Source organism: Pseudophryne corroboree, chromosome 2, assembly GCF_028390025.1.
Source record: "Pseudophryne corroboree isolate aPseCor3 chromosome 2, aPseCor3.hap2, whole genome shotgun sequence".
In the NCBI taxonomy this organism is placed as follows: Eukaryota; Metazoa; Chordata; class Amphibia; order Anura; family Myobatrachidae; genus Pseudophryne; species Pseudophryne corroboree.
Genome location: NC_086445.1, coordinates 751030161 through 751049250, shown reverse-complemented (window position 1 = coordinate 751049250; position 19090 = coordinate 751030161). Strand labels below are relative to the sequence as shown.

The window sequence follows — 19090 nt, the reverse complement described above, 5'->3', positions numbered from 1 at the left end:
TAAATCTGAATAGTAACACAAACTGGAAAATGCAAAAGCACTTTTCAGACGTACGTATGTTAAGCATTAGCACTGGGCATGCCACTGGCATTAAACGTAATGAATAAAAACACTAATACTAAAAAAAAATAAAAATAATGTGCTGAAAGATGTTACGGCGCCTTGCCAGTAGTCCCAGCATAATAAAACGTTTTTTTTTTATTTTTTTTATTGGGTTTTTGTTTTTTTTGTAAACCCATTTGGTTTAAACCAGCTAACCTTGACTGACACACAGATATCCTACCTGGGACTTAGCCCATTACCTCACCAGCAGGGCCGGATTAAGGGCCACATGGGCCTGGAGCTGAAAATATTCAACGGCCTATTATGAGAAATGGGGGAGGTGTGATTAGTGCTGTATGGGTATGGCCAGAGCCATGTGGGCGTGTACAACCCTACACTATCAGCTCCAATGTCTCCCTAAATATGTAAAAATATAAAAAAATGCATAATTTTTTGAGAAATTTAAATGCAATCTTAAATGTTATGATTTATGGCTGACTTTGTGACCATTAGGTGGCCTAGTGATCATGCTGCCATAGTGATGGGCCTATTTTTATGTGGAGGCCTGGAGCTCCATCTGCCCCATTGTTAATCTGGCTCTGCTCACCAGCCACATGTGTCCAAAAATTACTTTTCTGTGTTACCGCATGTGATTCACTCGTAAAATGCAACTGAGACAAGGCCACAGTTTTCTTTGTGTTATGTGCTAAATCAGTTTATTCTAAAAACACATTCACAAACATCTTTTTCCTCGCTTGAATTGCTATAGCGTCCTAAATTGGCATTACTATTGCTAATGTGTAACCTTGTCAGAAGTGGAGTTACAAGCAAAAGAATTCCGGTACTACCTTAGTATACAACAGTAAAGCATTGAAAATGATTTGGTACAGATTTAATGTATGAGGTGTACAGTATATTTACAGACATGCACTTGCATCGCATTGTGCAATAGGTGTACAAGAAGTCTTACTACTCCTACAGTGTGCACTTTGTCTTCAGTTTTGCTACTACTTAATTTTGAATCTTTGTTCACATATAATGTATTACTTAGGACTATTTTTTTTTTTTTGCAAAGGAATTAGTATACAGTAGAAGATAATGGGGTCGATTCAATTCGGCAACAGTTGAATAGCGCCGGGAATCAGCTCCCGACGCTATTCAATTCAGCTCCAGTTAAGTCGGCGATGGCCCGTTCTCGCCGACTTAACAGGTAGTTTTGTCGGGAGAACGGGCATTCTCCGACTTAACTACCCGCGACGATGCTGATTCCCGACCGAATCAGCCTCGCGCCAGCTGCGCTGCAGCACTTTTGTCGGGTTTATTCTCTACACAGATTGCTTACTTTTTTTCTTAGTTTTGCTTATTTCTCTAACGTCCTAGTGGATGCTGGGGACTCCGTAAGGACCATGGGGAATAGACGGGCTCCGCAGGAGACAGGGCACTTTAAGAAAGAATTAGGAATACTGGTGTGCACTGGCTCCTCCCTCTATGTCCCTCCTCCATACCTCAGTTTGAATCTGTGCCCGGACGAGCTGGGTGCACTTTAGTGAGCTCTCCTGAGCTTGCTGAATAGAAAGTATTTTGTTAGGTTTTTTTATTTTCAGAGATCTGCTGGCAACAGACTCTCTGCTACGTGGGACTGAGGGGAGAGAAGCAGACCTACTCACTGTGTCTAGGTCATGCTTCTTAGGCTACTGGACACCATTAGCTCCAGAGGGATCGAACACAGGAACGCACCCTTGGTCGTCCGATCCCAGAGCCGCGCCGCCGTCCCCCTCGCAGAGCCAGAAACCGGCGTGAGAAGCAAGAAGACTTCGAAAGCGGCGGCAGAAGACTCCAGTCTTCATATGAGGTAGCGCACAGCACTGCAGCTGTGCGCCATTGCTCCCACATTACACTTGCACACTCCGGTCACTGTAGGGTGCAGGGGGGGGGGGGGGGGGGGGGGGCGGCGCTGCGCCCTGGGCAGCAATTAAGTACCTCTTGGCATAAGAGCATATATACAGTTGGGCACTGTATATATGCATGAGCCCCCGCCATTATTTTACACAAATCGCGGGACAGAAGCCCGCCGCTGAGGGGGCGGGGCTTCTTCCTCAGCACTCACCAGTGCCATTTTCTCTCCACAGCTCCGCTGAGAGGAAGCTCCCCAGGCTCTCCCCTGCAGAATCACGGTAGAAAGAGGGTAAAAAGAGAGGGGGGGGGGCACATACATTTAGCGCAAAATCAGTGTATACAGCAGCTACTGGGTAAACACTAAGTTACTGTGTAATTCCTGGGTCATATAGCGCTGGGGTGTGTGCTGGCAACTCTCTCTGTCTCTCCAAAGGGCCTGGTGGGGGTTCTGTCCTCAAATAGAGCATCCCCTGTGTGTGTGGTGTCGGTACGCTTGTGTCGACATGTTTGACGAGGAAGGCTATGTGGAAGCAGAGCAGGTGCAGATGAATGTGGTATCGCCGCCGACACCCGATTGGATGGATATGTGGAAGGTTTTAAATGATAATGTTAATTCCTTGCATAAAAGATTGGATAAAGCTGAAGCCTTGGGACAGTCAGGGTCTCAACCCATGCCTGACCCTACAACGCAGAGGCCGTCAGGGTCTCAGAAGCGTCCACTATCCCAAATAGTTGACACAGATATCGACACGGATTCTGACTCCAGTGTCGATGGCGATGATGCAAAGTTGCAGCCTAAAATGGCTAAAGCCATCCGCTACATGATTATAGCAATGAAGGATGTATTACACATCTCGGAGGAAAACCCAGTCCCTGACAAGAGGGTTTATATGTTTGGGGAAAAAAGGCATGAGGTGACTTTTCCCCTTCACATGTGAAAAAGCTTGGGAATCTCCAGATAGGAAAGTGCCGATTTCCAAACGGTTGCTTATGGCGTATCCTATCCCGCCAACGGACAGGTTACGCTGGGAATCCTCCCCTAGGGTAGACAAAGCTTTGACACGCTTATCTAAGAAGGTAGCCCTGCCGTCACAGGATACGGCCACCCTAAAGGATCCTGCGGATAGAAAGCAGGAAGGGATCCTGAAGTCCATTTATACACATTCAGGTACTCTGCTAAGGCCGGCAATTGCGTCGGCCTGGATGTGTAGTGCTATCGCAGCATGGACAGATACTTTATCTGAGGAACTTGATACCTTGGACAAGGATACTATATTACTGACCCTGGGGCATATAAAAGACGCTGTCCTGTATATGAGAGATGCCCAGAGAGATATTACCCTGCTGGGCTCTAGAATAAATGCAATGTCGATTTCGGCCAGAAGGGTCCTGTGGACTCGGCAATGGACAGGTGATGCCGACTCAAAACGGCACATGGAGGTTTTACCTTATAAGGGTGAGGAATTGTTTGGGGACGGTCTCTTGGACCTAGTTTCCACAGCTACGGCTGGGAAGTCAAATTTTTTGCCATATATTCCCTCACAACCTAAGAAAGCACCGTATTACCAAATGCAGTCTTTCGATCACAAAGAGGCAAGAAAGTCCGAGGCGTCCTTTCTTGCCAGAGGCACTGTTAGAGGAAAGAAGCTGCCCAATACAGCTAGTTCCCAGGAACAGAAGTCCTCCCTGGCTTCCACTAAATCCACCGCATGACGCTGGGGCTCCACAGGTGGAGCCAGGATCGGTGGGGGCGCGTCTCCGACATTTCAGCCACCAGTGGGTTCGCTCACAGGTGGATCCCTGGGCTATACAGATTGTATCTCAGGGATACAAGCTGGAATTCGAAGTGATGCCCCCTCACCGTTACCTCAAATCGGCCCTGCCAGCTTCCCCCTTGGAGAGGGAAATAGTGTTAGCGGCAATTCACAAATTATATCTCCAGCAGGTGGTGGTGAAGGTTCTATTCCACAATGTTTGTGGTACCGAAACCGGACGGTTCGGTCAGACCCATTTTGAATTTAAAATCCCTGAACATTTACCTGAAAAGGTTCAAGTTCAAGATGGAATCGCTCAGAGCGGTCGTTGCAAGCCTGGAAGAGGGGGATTTTATGGTGTCTCTGGACATAAAGGATGCTTACCTGCATGTCCCCATTTATCCACCTCATCAGGAGTACCTCAGATTCGTGGTACAGGATTGTCATTACCAATTCCAGACGTTGCCGTTTGGTCTCTCCACGGCACCGAGAATATTTACCAAGGTAATGGCGGAAATGATGGTGCTCCTGCGAAAGCAAGGAGTCACAATTATCCCATACTTGGACGATCTCCTCATAAAGGCGAGGTCCAGAGAGCAGTTACTGATCAGCGTAGCACGCTCTCGGGAAGTGTGGCTGGATTCTGAATATTCCAAAGTCGCAGCCGATTCCTACGACGCGTCTGCCCTTCCTGGGTATGATTCTGGACACAGAACAGAAGAAGGTTTTTCTCCTGACGGAGAAGGCTCAGGAACTCCTGACACTGGTCAGAGACCTCTTAAAGCCAAAACGGGTGTTGGTGCATCACTGCACGCGAGTCCTGGGGAAGATGGTGGCATCATACAAGGCCATTCCCTTCGGCAGGTTCCATGCGAGGACCTTTCAATGGGATCTGTTGGACAAGTGGTCCGGATCACATCTACAGATGCATCGGCTGATCACCCTATCCCCCAGGGCCAGGGGTGTCTCTTTTGTGGTGGCTGCAGAGTGCTCACCTTCTCGAGGGTCGCAGATTCGGCATTCAGGACTGGGTCCTGGTGACCACGGATGCAAGCCTCCGAGGGTGAGGGGCAGTCACACTGGGAAGAAATTTCCAGGGTCTGTGGTCAAGTCAGGAGACTTGCCTTCACATCAATATCCTGGAACTAAGGGCCATATACAACGCTCTAAGTCAATCAGACAACATCACCGCAGTGGCTCATGTAAACCGCCAAGGCGGCACAAGGAACAGGGTGGCGATAGCGGAAGCCACCAGAATTCTTCGCTGGGCAGAGAATCACGTGAGAGCACTGTCAGCAGTGTTAATTCCGGGAGTGGACAACTGGGAAGCAGACTTCCTCAGCAGGCACGACCTCCACCCGGGAGAGTGGGGACTTCATCAAGAAGTCTTCGCGCAGATTGCCAGTCGGTGGGAGCTGCCACAGGTGGACATGATGGCATCCCGCCTCAACAAAAAACTACAGAGGTATTGCGCCAGGTCAAGAGACCCTCAGGCGATAGCTGTAGACGCACTAGTGAAACCGTGGGTGTTCCAGTCTTTGTTTTTCCTCCTCTTCCTGCTATACCCAAGGTACTGAGAATCTTAAGAAAAAGAGGAGTGAGAACAATACTAATTGTTCCGGATTGGCCACGAAGGACTTGGTATCCAGAGCTGCAAGAAATGCTTACAGAGGACCATGGCCTCTGCCTCTAAGGCAGGATCTGTTGCAGCAGGGGCCCTGTCTGTTCCAAGACTTACCCCGGCTGCGTTTGACGGCATGGCGGTTGAACGCTGGATCCTAGCAGAAAAAGGGATTCCAGATGAGGTTATTCCTACGCTAATAAAGGCTAGGAAAGACGTGACGGCGAAACATTATCACCGTATATGGCGAAAATATGTTGCTTGGTGTGAGGCCAGGAATGCCCCTACAGAGGAATTCCAGCTGGGCCGTTTCCTTCACTTCCTACAGTCGGGAGTGACTTTGGGCCTAAAATTGGGGTCCATTAAGGTCCAGATTTCGGCCCTATCAATTTTCTTTAAAAAAGAACTGGCTACTCTGCCTGAAGTTCAGACGTTTGTAAAGAGAGTGCTGCATATTCAGCCCCCGTTTGTACCTCCAGTGGCACCTTGGGATCTTAACGTGGTGTTGAGTTTCCTGAAATCACACTGGTTTGAGCCACTTAAAACCGTGGAGTTAAAATATCTGACGTGGAAGGTGGTCATGCTATTAGCCTTGGCTTCGGCGAGGCGTGTGTCAGAATTGGCGGCTTTGTCACATAAAAACCCCTATCTGGTTTTCCATATGGATAGGGCAGAATTGCGGACTCGTCCGCAATTTCTGCCAAAAGTGGTGTCATCTTTTCATATGAACCAACCTATTGTGGTGCCTGTGGCTACTTGTGACTTGGAGGATTCAGAGTTACTGGACGTAGTCAGGGTTTTGAAGGTTTATGTAGCCAGAACGGCTAGAGTCAGGAAAACTATGTCACTTTTTATCCTGTATGCATCCAACAAGCTGGGTGCTCCTGCTTCAAAGCAAACTATTGCTTGCTGGATCTGTAACACGATTCAGCAAGCTCATCCTGCGGCTGGCTTGCCGCCTCCAAAATCAGTAAAAGCCCATTCCACAAGGAAGGTGGGCTCTTCTTGGGCGGCTGCCCGAGGGGTCTCGCATTACAGCTTTGCCGAGCGGCTACTTGGTCGGGTTCAAACACCTTTGCAAAGTTCTACAAGTTTGATACCCTGGCTGAGGAGGACCTTGAGTTTGCTCATTCGGTGCTGCAGAGTCATCCGCACTCTCCCGCCCGTTTCGGTGCTTTGGTATAATCCCCATGGTCCTTACGGAGTCCCCAGCATCCACTAGGACGTTAGAGAAAATAAGATTTTACTTACCGGTAAATCTATTTCTCGTAGTCCGTAGTGGATGCTGGGCGCCCGTCCCAAGTGCTGACTTCTTCTGCAATACTTGTATATAGTTATTGCTTAAATAAGGGTTATTTTATGGTTGCATCAGGTTTATCTGATGCTCTGTTGTTGTTCATACTGTTAACTGGGTAAGGTTATCACGAGTTATACGGTGTGATTGGTGTGGCTGGTATGAGTCTTACCCTGGATTCCAAAATCCTTTCCTTGTACTGTCTGCTCTTCCGGGCACCGTTTCCTTAACTGAGGTCTGGAGGAGGGACATAGAGGGAGGAGCCAGAGCACACCAGTATCCTAATTCTTTCTTAAAGTGCCCTGTCTCCTGCGGAGCCCGTCTATTCCCCATGGTCCTTACGGAGTCCCCAGCATCCACTACGGACTACGAGAAATAGATTTACCGGTAAGTAAAATCTTATTTTTTTCTCAGTGTTGTGCCTTACTTCTTTATAAAGGACTAGGTCTTTAGGATGTCTGTTTTGGTGCGCAGGACAGCTGTTTGGTGTGATTTGAGGGTAGGTGTACGTGGACGCGTCTGCGGTTACAATAAAACCTTTCTGTCAATGAGCTGTGGTTTACTTAATGTTCTGTGATCACTGTGATACAGTTGCTCCCAAACTGGGTGCCGCGGGTTGGTGACCAAGGACCAAATTAAATTATTTATGGTCAACGTGATAGGCAAAACCAGTGTTTGTAGCTGCCAGTAATAAAAATGTCGTAAAACAGACACGCAAACCTGTCCACCACCACATAACTGATCCTAAGGATGACAAGTTAACACAATTTTCTTAATGTAGTAATGTTTGAATTTCTTAACTTAATAAGAAACATATGGCCTAGGGGGTGCTGTGAAAAAAAAATCTTATCCTCTGGGGAGCAGGCATTCACAAAAGCTTGGGAAACGTTGCTGTAATAGGTTGTTTCACTTTTGATCAAGTGTGTACATTGTTTCTTTTGGCTTTTTTGTTTTGTTTTTTACTTTGTAACTAACTTTTCATTCAACTATAATAGTATATGTGCGAATAGTAAACTAGGTAAATGCTTTATGGTAAGGTTCTGTTAAATATTTGTTGTATTTCATGACCTTTAAAAGCAAAGGAAATTTATTAGATTTGGTACTTTGCTTTTGTTTGTGCAGGTTTTCCCTATTATGTTTGAGCACTTTTGACTGCACAAAATGGCACACAGGCCCGGCACTGATTTCCAGTGTAGTTAAAGTACCTCGGTTCCGTTCTTAATACAAAAAAATATTCAGTTTGGTTATATAAAATAACCTGCATGGCGCGTGAATTTTTCTCCGGCCCAGCTTTGGTAACCGGACGCATAAGCCGTCCTGAAATGCCAGCCAGCGGATGGTGAAATGAAACTCATTCTTTGGGGTCAATTCAATTTGCCAACTTATGAATAGCGCCGGGAATTAGCTCCCGACGCTATTCAATTCAGCTCCAGTTAAGTCGGCGATGTCCCGTTCTCGCCGACTAAACAGGTTGAATTGTCGGGAGAATGGGCATTCTCCGACTTAACTCCCCGGCGCGAGGCTTATTCCCGACAGAATCAGCCTCGCGCCGGCCGCGAGGCAGCAATTTTGTCGGGTTTCTTCTCTCATCCCCTGGGGATGAGAGAAGAATTCTCGACAATTGCGGGTAACTGGCAGCTGAATTGAATAGCGTCAGGAGCTAATTCCCAGCGCTATTCATAAGTTGCTGAATTGAATTGACCCCTTTGTGATTTTGGTTGCATTAATACATGCATTGAAATTGCCTTGTATTATTGTGTTACATGGATACACTGGTGCTTGTTGCAACGTGCACTGTCTAGACTGGGTATAAATTTGTGGGGGAATTCAACTGTTGTGTGGGCACCCAAACGTATTTGGCGCTCCTTGGAGCAATTCAATCGTCTTCGTCCCTCTACCCTCATAGGGCATGTGTGCATGCCCCGAAGTACCAAGTATAGCCATGCAAAGTGGCTAAACCCGTCTAAAGTACTGTTTTGGGTGCACAAACTCCTATTTGAGGCCTAAGGTGCTGACTTATCACATTTCAACTTGCCACCTCAGGAGGCTGTGAGATGAAATGCGTCCTCCTGCTGCTGTTCGCGCCCAAATGGAGCAGCAATTGAATTGCTTCATTGGGTGCCATCTAGTGGCAGCCGGGGGAAGGGGCAACACAATTTAACCCAACCCTCTTCCCCCCTACACACACACACACACACACACACACACACACACACACACACACACACACTTCCTTGAACTCTGTCAGTTTTTACGTGCCGGCAGCCACTAGATAGCGCCCAACAGAGCGATTCAGTTGTTGCTCCGTTCATGCATGAATAGGCACCGACATTACATCTTGCAGCCCCCAGTGCTGGCAAGATGAAATGCGTGACAAGAGACCTGTTTGGGCACGCAAATGGAACTTTTTACGTTATGACCCTATTTCTGTTAATGACAGCAGTAAAGTAAATATTTGGTTGTATACAATGTTCATGACTTTAAACTTTCAAACTTAAGTGGACTGAAGTTAACCATCCCTGGCCAGAGTTTAATCTAGTCCAATCAAAATGAATTTTGTCTGCATTGATTTTGTTCTAAATTTATTTTTCATTTTTCTTTTACAGTTGGTGTGATACGATGTCCAGTTTGCAGACAAGAATGTAGACAAATCGATCTAGTGGATAATTATTTTGTGAAAGACACATCTGAATCACCAAGCAGCACTGATGAAAAGTCTGAACAGGTATGACATTTTGCTATTGATTTTGCTGTAGTTGCATTTCATCATTTAGATGTTTTATAATGGCTAATGCATAGTAAATTGGCACTAAAGAATAGCAGTAGATGATGACCTGTCACTGCAAAATATCATTAAGAGAAGCTAATTTGACAAGTGATTATGTTTCTCTAGTTGGGCTTTTTGTTTTTCTTTAATAAAAGGTTAAGCATACTGTACACTTTCTAAATACTAATAAGTAGTTTAAAACAGAAGTAAGATTACGTCCCCCAATCATGTGAAAGTAAACATCATGTAAACCTCTAGTTGCTAGGGGGCCGCTGCTCGAATAAGCAAAGGGGACAGGCAATTACTCCTGGCCATTACTGCAGCTGCTTGCAAAACAGTACTGCTTGAATGGATTTCCCTATCTCCTCCATTATCCTTAGTTAGGTCACAACTTTTTTATTTGTTCCATATAAGCTTGGTGGAGCTAACCCTGGAAAAGGAGAGAATAAGGTGGCATTTTTATTTAATGTGGTGGGGGGGGGGGTAGACTTTCATTATTTTTTTTCTTTTATGCATGTCATTTTATACTTTTATGTATTTAGTGTAACTGTGATTAATGCATGTCACGTGGATGTATGCCTCGAGTTACTTTCCTGTACAAGACTGACTTTGTGCGTTATGTTGTGATTGTACACTGCCTACAATGCTTCAATAAATATTTTGATAAATAAAAAGTTGTTAGGGTAATCGCGATACTGAAGGACTGAGTGGTTTGAGTTGACTGAAAAATGATTAGTGTAAGATATATATGTAATTGTGACAAGCTAGTTTAAATAAAAAATATCATAGAACATTTTTATTGATTATCTTGAAATCGCCATCCTGCCTCAATGTCCACCTGTGCACATTGGCATTTAATGATCATGCTGACATTGCAAGTTTTCTCTTGCTCCTTTATATATTGTGAGGAAAAACTTTATGCTGGCAGGCAATATTGCACTATTTTTGGGGAACAGAATTCCCCCTCGTAGACACCTATGTTTAACAAAGTATGCCATCATTACACTGTTTTTATATTGCTATGCTTACACTAAAAGGAAAAGGCTTGGTTACATGTGTGTAAGTATGTGTGTGTGTATGTATGTATATATGTATGTAAGTGGATGCTGGGACTCCGTAAGGACCATGGGGAATAGCGGCTCCGCAGGAGACTGGGCACAACTAAAGAAAGCTTTAGGACTACCTGGTGTGCACTGGCTCCTCCCTCTATGACCCTCCTCCAGACCTCAGTTAGAATCTTGTGCCCGGCTGAGCTGGATGCACACTAGGGGCTCTCCTGAGCTCCTAGAAAAAGAAACTTTATTTTAGGTTTTTTTATTTTCAGTGAGATCTGCTGGCAACAGACTCACTGCTACGAGGGACTAAAAGGAGAGAAGCGAACCTACCTGCTTGCAGCTAGCTTGGGCTTCTAAGGCTACTGGACACCATTAGCTCCAGAGGGATCGAACACAGGGCCCGACCTCGATCGTCCGTTCCCGGAGCCGCGCCGCCGTCTTCCTTACAGAGCCAGAAGCAAGAAGAGTCCTGGAAATCGGCGGCAGAAGACTTCGGTCTTCAAACAAGGTAGCGCACAGCACTGCAGCTGAGCGCCATTGCTTCCCATGCACACCTCACACTCCGGTCACTGATGGGTGCAGGGCGCTGGGGGGGGGGGGCGCCCTGGGCTGCAATATTAAGTACCTTGGCTGGCAATAAAACACATAATATAGTCATAGAGACTATATATGTGTAAAATACCCCTGCCAGATATACATAGAAAAAAGCGGGAGAAGTCCGCCGAAAAAGGGACGGGGCTATCTCCCTCAGCACACTGGCGCCATTTTCCCTCACAGCTCCGCTGGAAGGATCGCTCCCAGGCTCTCCCCTGCAGTTTCCAGACTACATAGGGTAAAAAAGAGAGGGGGGGGCACTAAATTTAGGCGCAATATTGTGTATACAAGCAGCTATTGGGAAAAATCACTCAGTTATAGTGTTAATCCCTGTATTATATAGCGCTGTTGGTGTGTGCTGGCATACTCTCTCTGTCTCCCCAAAGGGCTTTGTGGGGTCCTGTCCTCAGTCAGAGCATTCCCTGTGTGTGTGCGGTGTGTCGGTACGGCTGTGTCGACATGTTTGATGAGGAGGCTTATGTGGAGGCGGAGCAGATGCCGATAAATGTGATGTCACCCCTTGCGGGGTCGACACCTGAGTGGATGGACATGTGGAAGGAATTACGTGACAGTGTCAACTCCTTACATAGAAGGTTTGACGACATAGCAGATGTGGGACAGCCGGCTTCTCAGCCCGTGCCTGCCCAGGCGTCTCAAAAGCCATCAGGGGCCCTAAAACGCCCACTACCTCAGATGGCAGACACAGATGTCGACACGGATACTGACTCCAGTGTCGACGACGATGAGACTACTGTACATTCCAATAGAGCCACCCGTTACATGATTACGGCAATAAAAAATGTGTTGCACATTTCTGATATTACCCCAGGTACCACAAAAAAGGGTATTATGTTGGGGAGAAAAAAGCTTCCAGTGGTTTTTCCCCCATCTGATGAACTAAATGTGTGAAGAAGCGTGAGTTTCCCCCGATAAGAAACTGGTAATTTCTAAAAGGTTACTAATGGCGTACCCTTTCCCGCCAGAGGATAGGTCACGTTGGGAGACATCCCCTAGGGTGGATAAAGTGCTCACACGTCTATCAAAGAAGGTGGCACTACCGTCTCAGGACACGGCCGCCCTAGAGGAGCCTGCAGATAGAATGCAGGAGGCTATCCTGAAGTCTGTATATACACACTCGGGCATTATACTGAGACCAGCTATTGCTTCAGCAGGAATGTGCAGTGCTGCAGCTGCGTGGTCAGATTCTCTGTACCTTAAGACAGGGACACTATATTGCTAACCATAGAGCATATTAAAGACGCAGTCTTATACATGAGATGCACAGAGGGATAATTGCCAACTGGCATCTAAAATAAACGCAATGTCCATTTCTGCCAGGAACTCGGCAGTGGACAGGTGATGCTGATTCTAAAAGGCACTTGGAAGTTTTGCCTTACAAGGGTGAGGAGTTGTTTGGGGATGGTCTCACGGACCTCGTTGCTACAGCTGGGAAATCAACATTTTGCCCCATGTTCCCTCACAGCCAAAGAAAGCACCGTATTATCAGGTACAGTCCTTTCGGCCCCAGAAAGGCAAGCGGGTTAAAGGCGTGTCCTTTCTGCCCAGAGGCAGAGGTAGAGGGAAAAAGCTGCAACATACAGCCAGTTCCCAGGAACAAAAGTCCTCCCCCGCTTCCTCTAAGTCCACCGCATGACGCTGGGGCTCCACAGGCGGAGCCAGGTACGGTGGGGGCCCGTCTCAAGAACTTCAGCGACCAGTGGGCTTGCTCACGGGTGGATCCCTGGATTCTACAAGTAGTATCTCAGGGGTACAAGCTGGAATTCGAGACTTCTCCCCCTCGCCGTTTCCTCAAATCTGCCTTGCCGACAGCTCCCCTGGACAGGGAGGCAGTGCTGGAGGCGATTCACAAGCTGTCTTCTCAGCAGGTGATAATCAAGGTACCCCTCCTTCAACAAGGACGGGGTTACTATTCCACAATGTTTGTGGTACCGAAACCGGACGGTTCGGTGAGACCCATTTTAAATTTAAAATCCTTGAACACTTATATAAGAAGGTTCAAGTTCAAGATGAAATCACTCAGGGCGGTGATTGCGAGCCTGGACGAGGGGTATTCCATGGTATCACTGGACATCAAGGATGGTTACCTGCATGTCCCCATTTACCCTCCTCACCAGAAGTACCTCAGATTTGTGGTACAGGACTGTCATTACCAATTCCGGACGTTGCCGTTTGGTCTGTCCACGGCACCGAGGGTATTTACCAAGGTAATGGCCGAAATGATGATACTCCTTCGGAGAAAGGGAGTGTTAATTATCCCGTACTTGGACGATCTCCTTATAAAGGCGAGGTCCAGGGAACAGTTGTTGTTCGGTGTAGCACTAGCTCGGGAAGTGCTACAACAGCACGGCTGGATACTGAATATTCCAAAGTCGCAGCTGGTTCCTACAACGCGTCTACTGTTCCTGGGGATGGCTCTGGACACAGAACAGAAAAAAGTATTTCTCCCGGAGGAGAAGGCCAAGGAGTTGTCATCTCTAGTCCGAGACCTCCTAAAACCAAAACAGGTGTCGGTGCACCACTGCACGCGAGTCCTGGGAAAGATGGTGGCTTCTTACGAAGCAATTCCATTCGGAAAGGTCCATGCAAGGATCTTTCAGTGGGATCTGTTGGACAAGTGGTCCGGATCGCATCTTCAGATGCATCGGCTGATAACCCTGTCTCCAAGGACCAGGGTGTCGCTGTTGTGGTGGCTGAAGAGTGCTCATCTTCTAGAGTGCCGCAGATTCGGCATACAGGACTGGGTCCTGGTGACCACGGATGCCAGCCTTCGAGGTTGGGGGGCAGTCACACAGGGAAGAAACTTCCAGGGACTATGGACAAGTCAGGAGACTTCCCTACACATAAATATTCTGGAACTAAGGGCCATTTACAATGCCCTAAGTCAGGCAAGACCCCTGCTTCAACACCAGCCGGTGCTGATCCAGTCAGACAACATCACGGCGGTCGCCCATGTAAACAGACAGGGCGGCACAAGAAGCAGGATGGCGATGGCAGAAGCCACAAGGATTCTCCGATGGGCGGAAAATCATGTGTTAGCACTGTCAGCAGTGTTCATTCCTGGAGTGGACAACTGGGAAGCAGACTTTCTCAGCAGACACGACCTCCACCCGGGAGAGTGGGGACTTCATCCAGAAGTCTTCCAAATGATTGTACACCGGTGGGAAAGGCCACAGGTGGACATGATGGCGTCCCGCCTCAACAAAAAGCTACAAAGATATTGCGCCAGGTCAAGGGACCCTCAGGCGATAGCTGTGGAAGCTCTGGTAACACCGTGGGTGTGCCGGTCGGTGTATGTGTTCCCTCCTTTGCCTCTCATACCCAAGGTACTGAGACTAATAAGAAGGAGAGGAGTAAGAACTATACTCATCTTCCGGATTGGCCAAGAAGAGCTCGGTACCCAGAACTTCAAGAAATGATCTCAGAGGACCCATGGCCTCTGCCGCTCAGACAGGACCTGCTGCAGCAAGGGCCCTGTCTGTTCCAAGACTTACCGCGGCTGCGTTTGACGGCATGGCGGTTGATCGCCGGATCCTGAAGGAAATGGGCATTCCGGAGGAAGTTATCCCTACGCTTATTAAAGCTAGGAAAGAAGTGACCGCAAACCATTATCACCGCATATGGCGGAAATATGTTGCGTAGTGTGAGGCCAGGAAGGCCGAACGGAGGAATTTCAGCTAGGTCGATTTCTGCACTTCCTACAGTCGGGTGACTATGGGCCTGAAATTGGGTTCCATTAAGGTCCAGATTTCGGCTCTATCGATTTTCTTCCAAAAAGAACTGGCTTCACTACCTGAAGTTCAGACTTTTGTTAAGGGAGTGCTGCATATTCAGCCCCCTTTTGTGCCTCCAGTGGCACCTTGGGATCTCAAAGTGGTGTTGGATTTCCTAAAGTCACATTGGTTTGAGCCACTTAAAACCGTGGAATTAAAATATCACGTGGAAAGTGGTCATGCTGTTGGCCCTGGCTTCGGCCAGGCGTGTGTCAGAATTGGCGGCTTTGTCATGTAAAAGCCCTTATCTGATTTTCCATATGGATAGGGCAGAATTGAGGACTTGTCCCCAGTTTCTCCCTAAGGTGGTATCAGCCTTTCATTTGAACCAACCTATCGTGGTGCCTGCGGCTACTAAAGACTTGGAGGCTTCCAAGTTGTTAGACGTAGTCAGGGCCCTGAGAATTTATGTTTCCAGGACAGCTAGTGTCAGGAAAACTGACTCGTTGTTTATCCTGTATGCACCCAACAAGCTGGGTGCTCCTGCTTCAAAGCAGACTATTGCTCGCTGGATCTGTAGTATGATTCAGCTTGCACATTCTGCGGCTGGACTGCCGCATCCTAAATCAGTGAAAGCCCATTCCACGAGGAAGGTGGGCTCTTCTTGGGCGGCTGCCCGAGGGGTCTCGGCTCTACAACTTTGCCGAGCAGCTACTTGGTCGGGGTCAAACACATTTGCTAAATTCTACAAGTTTGACACCCTGGCTGAGGAGGACCTAGAGTTTGCCCATTCGGGGCTGCAGAGTCATCCGCACTCTCCCGCCCGTTTGGGAGCTTTGGTATAATCCCCATGGTCCTTACGGAGTCCCAGCATCCACTTAGGACGTCAGAGAAAATAAGATTTTACTCACCGGTAAATCTATTTCTCGTAGTCCGTAGTGGATGCTGGGCGCCCATCCCAAGTGCGGATTGTCTGCAATACTTGTATATAGTTATTGCTTAACTAAAGGGTTATTGTTGAGCCATCTGTTGAGAGGCTCAGTTATTGTTCATACTGTTAACTGGGTATAGTATCACGAGTTATACGGTGTGATTGGTGTGGCTGGTATGAGTCTTACCCGGGATTCAAAATCCTTCCTTATTGTGTCAGCTCTTCCGGGCACAGTATCCTAACTGAGGTCTGGAGGAGGGTCATAGAGGGAGGAGCCAGTGCACACCAGGTAGTCCTAAAGCTTTCTTTAGTTGTGCCCAGTCTCCTGCGGAGCCGCTATTCCCCATGGTCCTTACGGAGTCCCAGCATCCACTACGGACTGCGAGAAATAGATTTACCGGTGGGTAAAATCTTTATATATATATATATATATATATATATATATATATATATATATATATATATATATATATATATATATATATATATATATATATATATATATATATATATAAAATTTTTTTTTTTATCCAAGATGCGATTTTGAATGTGTTTTTTTTTTTTTCTTTTAAATACTTACCACTGTAATAAACTGTTAAATGAGATTCTGACTTTTGTTATTATAGTTGATAGTATAGTGGGCCCGCCTTTTTAAGACCTGTTTTTTGTTTGAACAAACGCTGCCTGTCAATTGGTTGTCTCTTCTGATTTGAGTGGATGATACTTAAATGTAGGGAATGTTGGCACTGTACATTTAGAAAACAGTTGAAGCAGACAGTGTGCCTTTCCGAAGTGTATATATAGGGGGCCATTCAATTATTTCTCTGGAATTTAGCTCCCAAGCTATGTACCTGAAAATTTATTATTCGTTAACTTCCTTTGACTAGCCCAGAGGCTGCACTAATGGCCTGTGATGCAAGCAGAAATCCAGGTTACATATGGCTTTGGGGCAAATTGTGACCTGATGGCATCAATGTGTCCGGCACTTAGCCCAGGAGCTGCTGCTTCACGCGACTAATACTAGGTGTTATTGCTGGAAGTAACTGGATAACTCCCCCCGCACTTACAGGCCTCATACATCTTTGCTGCAGTCACGCCAAACAGCCCTTCTTGGAACGCAAGGTTGTGTGGAAATAGTCTAGCTCTGGGTGTCATTTTGCTGAAATATTGTCTTCATGCAGCTAGAAGACTGTGCTGAATAGTTAGATATGACTCCTGTATATGGGTCATTCCATGTCTGTTTAACCAGGCGTATCCACCACCCATCTCAGATTTTTATGAAAATTTTTTAGTTGAGAGGATGTCTAAAAAAACAACTTCTGCCAAATATCTCGACTGTATGACGATTTGTTTATTTTATATAGATTTTTCAATTTATTAAATTATTTACTAATCACGCCTTCTTTATCCAGTTTATTTGAAATTTGACTGTTTATTAAGGTTTCACCACAAAATTTGTAACCCTAAGGTAACACTTCCTCCTGAATAATCATGAAGTGGATGTTCAATTACTGTTGTATCGCATACATAATTAACACAAGAAACCATGAAATTTAAAAACTTAAACATAACTTGAGTTGAGTCAACAATCACATTATTTTTCCCTTGTTTGGAACCTGTTGTAATGGTCTAATATTTCTTAGTGTCAGCAGACGGTGCCGTCTAGTACTTCCTTGGATAGTGGGCACTTCCGTTACACGGGGGATGCAACTAAAAGGTACAAAACACTGAAGGCCAGGACATTTGTTTGGTTTCGTTTCATGAAGTGTACCAGCACATCTTGTTTCTCCTCATTACATTGAATGATATACCCAATGTACCAGATGTTATCACACTGCTTCTATGTATGTTCCAGGTTGCAGATCACTTTTGTCAACATTTTGTGACTGTGGTCAGGGACACTAAAGGGGTTATGCAATTAGCCACTGTAAATTAGTGTGGCTAATTGTCCCGCCGAGGGCTATCCAATTAGCCCCGTAAAGCCGCTGCTCGTGCCAACTTATCAGGGATTTTGTTTCACCTGCCTCAGTCACGCGAAACCAAAGCCACAGAAACGGGGCTGTTTCTACCAAAAGCACATAGGTTTGAACATGTGTGTTTTCGGGAGATAATTTTATTTTTTACAGGGGACCAAATTGAATAGCCTGTAAAAACAAACAAACCAAAAACACAAATATGGGTGAAACATCAGGAAAACTCTCACCCAATGTATTTTCACCTGTAATTGGATACCCTCCAAACTGGTTCCTTCTGTCTTCATGTCATCTGATGACAATCGGAATATGTGTAGTTCATCATAACTAATAGGCCGAAATTGGTGATGAGCAAGTTTTCCTACCACAGTCTTTGCTGTTTCTAGAAGGCGATGCAGCTTGGTTTTGCAGTCTTTTATTTCATTGTGTGACACGTAGAAAAACATTGCCATGTATCTTTTCAGCTCAGCTATACAGGTCCAAAGGTGTCAAGATGTGATTAGTTTCCACTGCTTGAAGACTGGTGCGGGTGACTAGACGTTAGCACCATCACTAAAGTAGTGAACATACTCCAATTTTAGTAATAGTTCCGCTAGTGTTTCAAAACTACCCTAATAAAGGCATGCACAGTTATGGCTACATGGTCACGGGTATCGCTTATAACACAGACTCGCATAGGTTAAAGTGTCAGTCATCTTGCCTAAAAAAAAGACGTGGCCACGCTAATCGTTGCCTTGCAGCAAGTGTGCCTGCAAATGCACGCGTATGCACGCCAGTGGAAGTCTAAGGAGCGAACGCCGGCTGTGAGCAGTCGCAGCACAGTGCATTCACACTATGGGCTGTATTCAATAAGAGTCGGAAACTGCCGTCTTGTTGGATAGACGGCAGTTTCCGACTGGAATAGGTCGGAAGGGGTTCCGACCTATTCAATAGGGGCACATTTTTTCCGACAAGTCGGGAAACCCGACTTGTCGGAAAGCAGGTGGATCGGCGGAATACCCGTCGATCCACCTGCTGCTGTCGGAAATGGGGCCAAATCTGACAGGTTTTGGTCCGATTTCCGACAAACTCAATCCGACTTGAAAACAAGTGTGATTGAGGTGAGGAGACGGGGAGTGGTGCGGCGGGCTACGGGGATGATAGTACCTGCAGTTCCTCCGCCGCACAGATCACTGCAGTTGCCAGCTCCGGCCGCCTCACACTGCTCCCGCCGTGCGTCGCACACTACTCCCGCCGCCGCACACTGCTCCCCCCGCCGCAGCTGACAGCAGGACAGGACACAGGGTACGGCCATATCAAACAGGCGGATTTGCCCGCTCTTTGAATAGGGGTTGTCGGGTCCATTCCGACAACTGCATGTCGGAATGGACCCGACTCTTATTGAATATACCCCTATGCCGCGATGCGCATGCCATGTGCATGCATCACAGCA

The 19090-nt window shown here is 46.7% G+C and overlaps 1 protein-coding gene across 2 annotated transcripts in view; it reads left to right on the top strand.

The window, feature by feature from the left end:
* TRIM33 (tripartite motif containing 33) overlaps positions 1 to 19090 on the top strand; it is a 347475-nt gene that overhangs the window by 101998 nt on the left and 226387 nt on the right. For both annotated transcript variants that reach the window (XM_063955426.1, XM_063955427.1), the window contains exon 2: positions 9214 to 9332. In XM_063955426.1, the coding sequence (XP_063811496.1) occupies positions 9214 to 9332 (119 nt within the window). The remainder of the gene's footprint in view (positions 1 to 9213; positions 9333 to 19090) is intronic.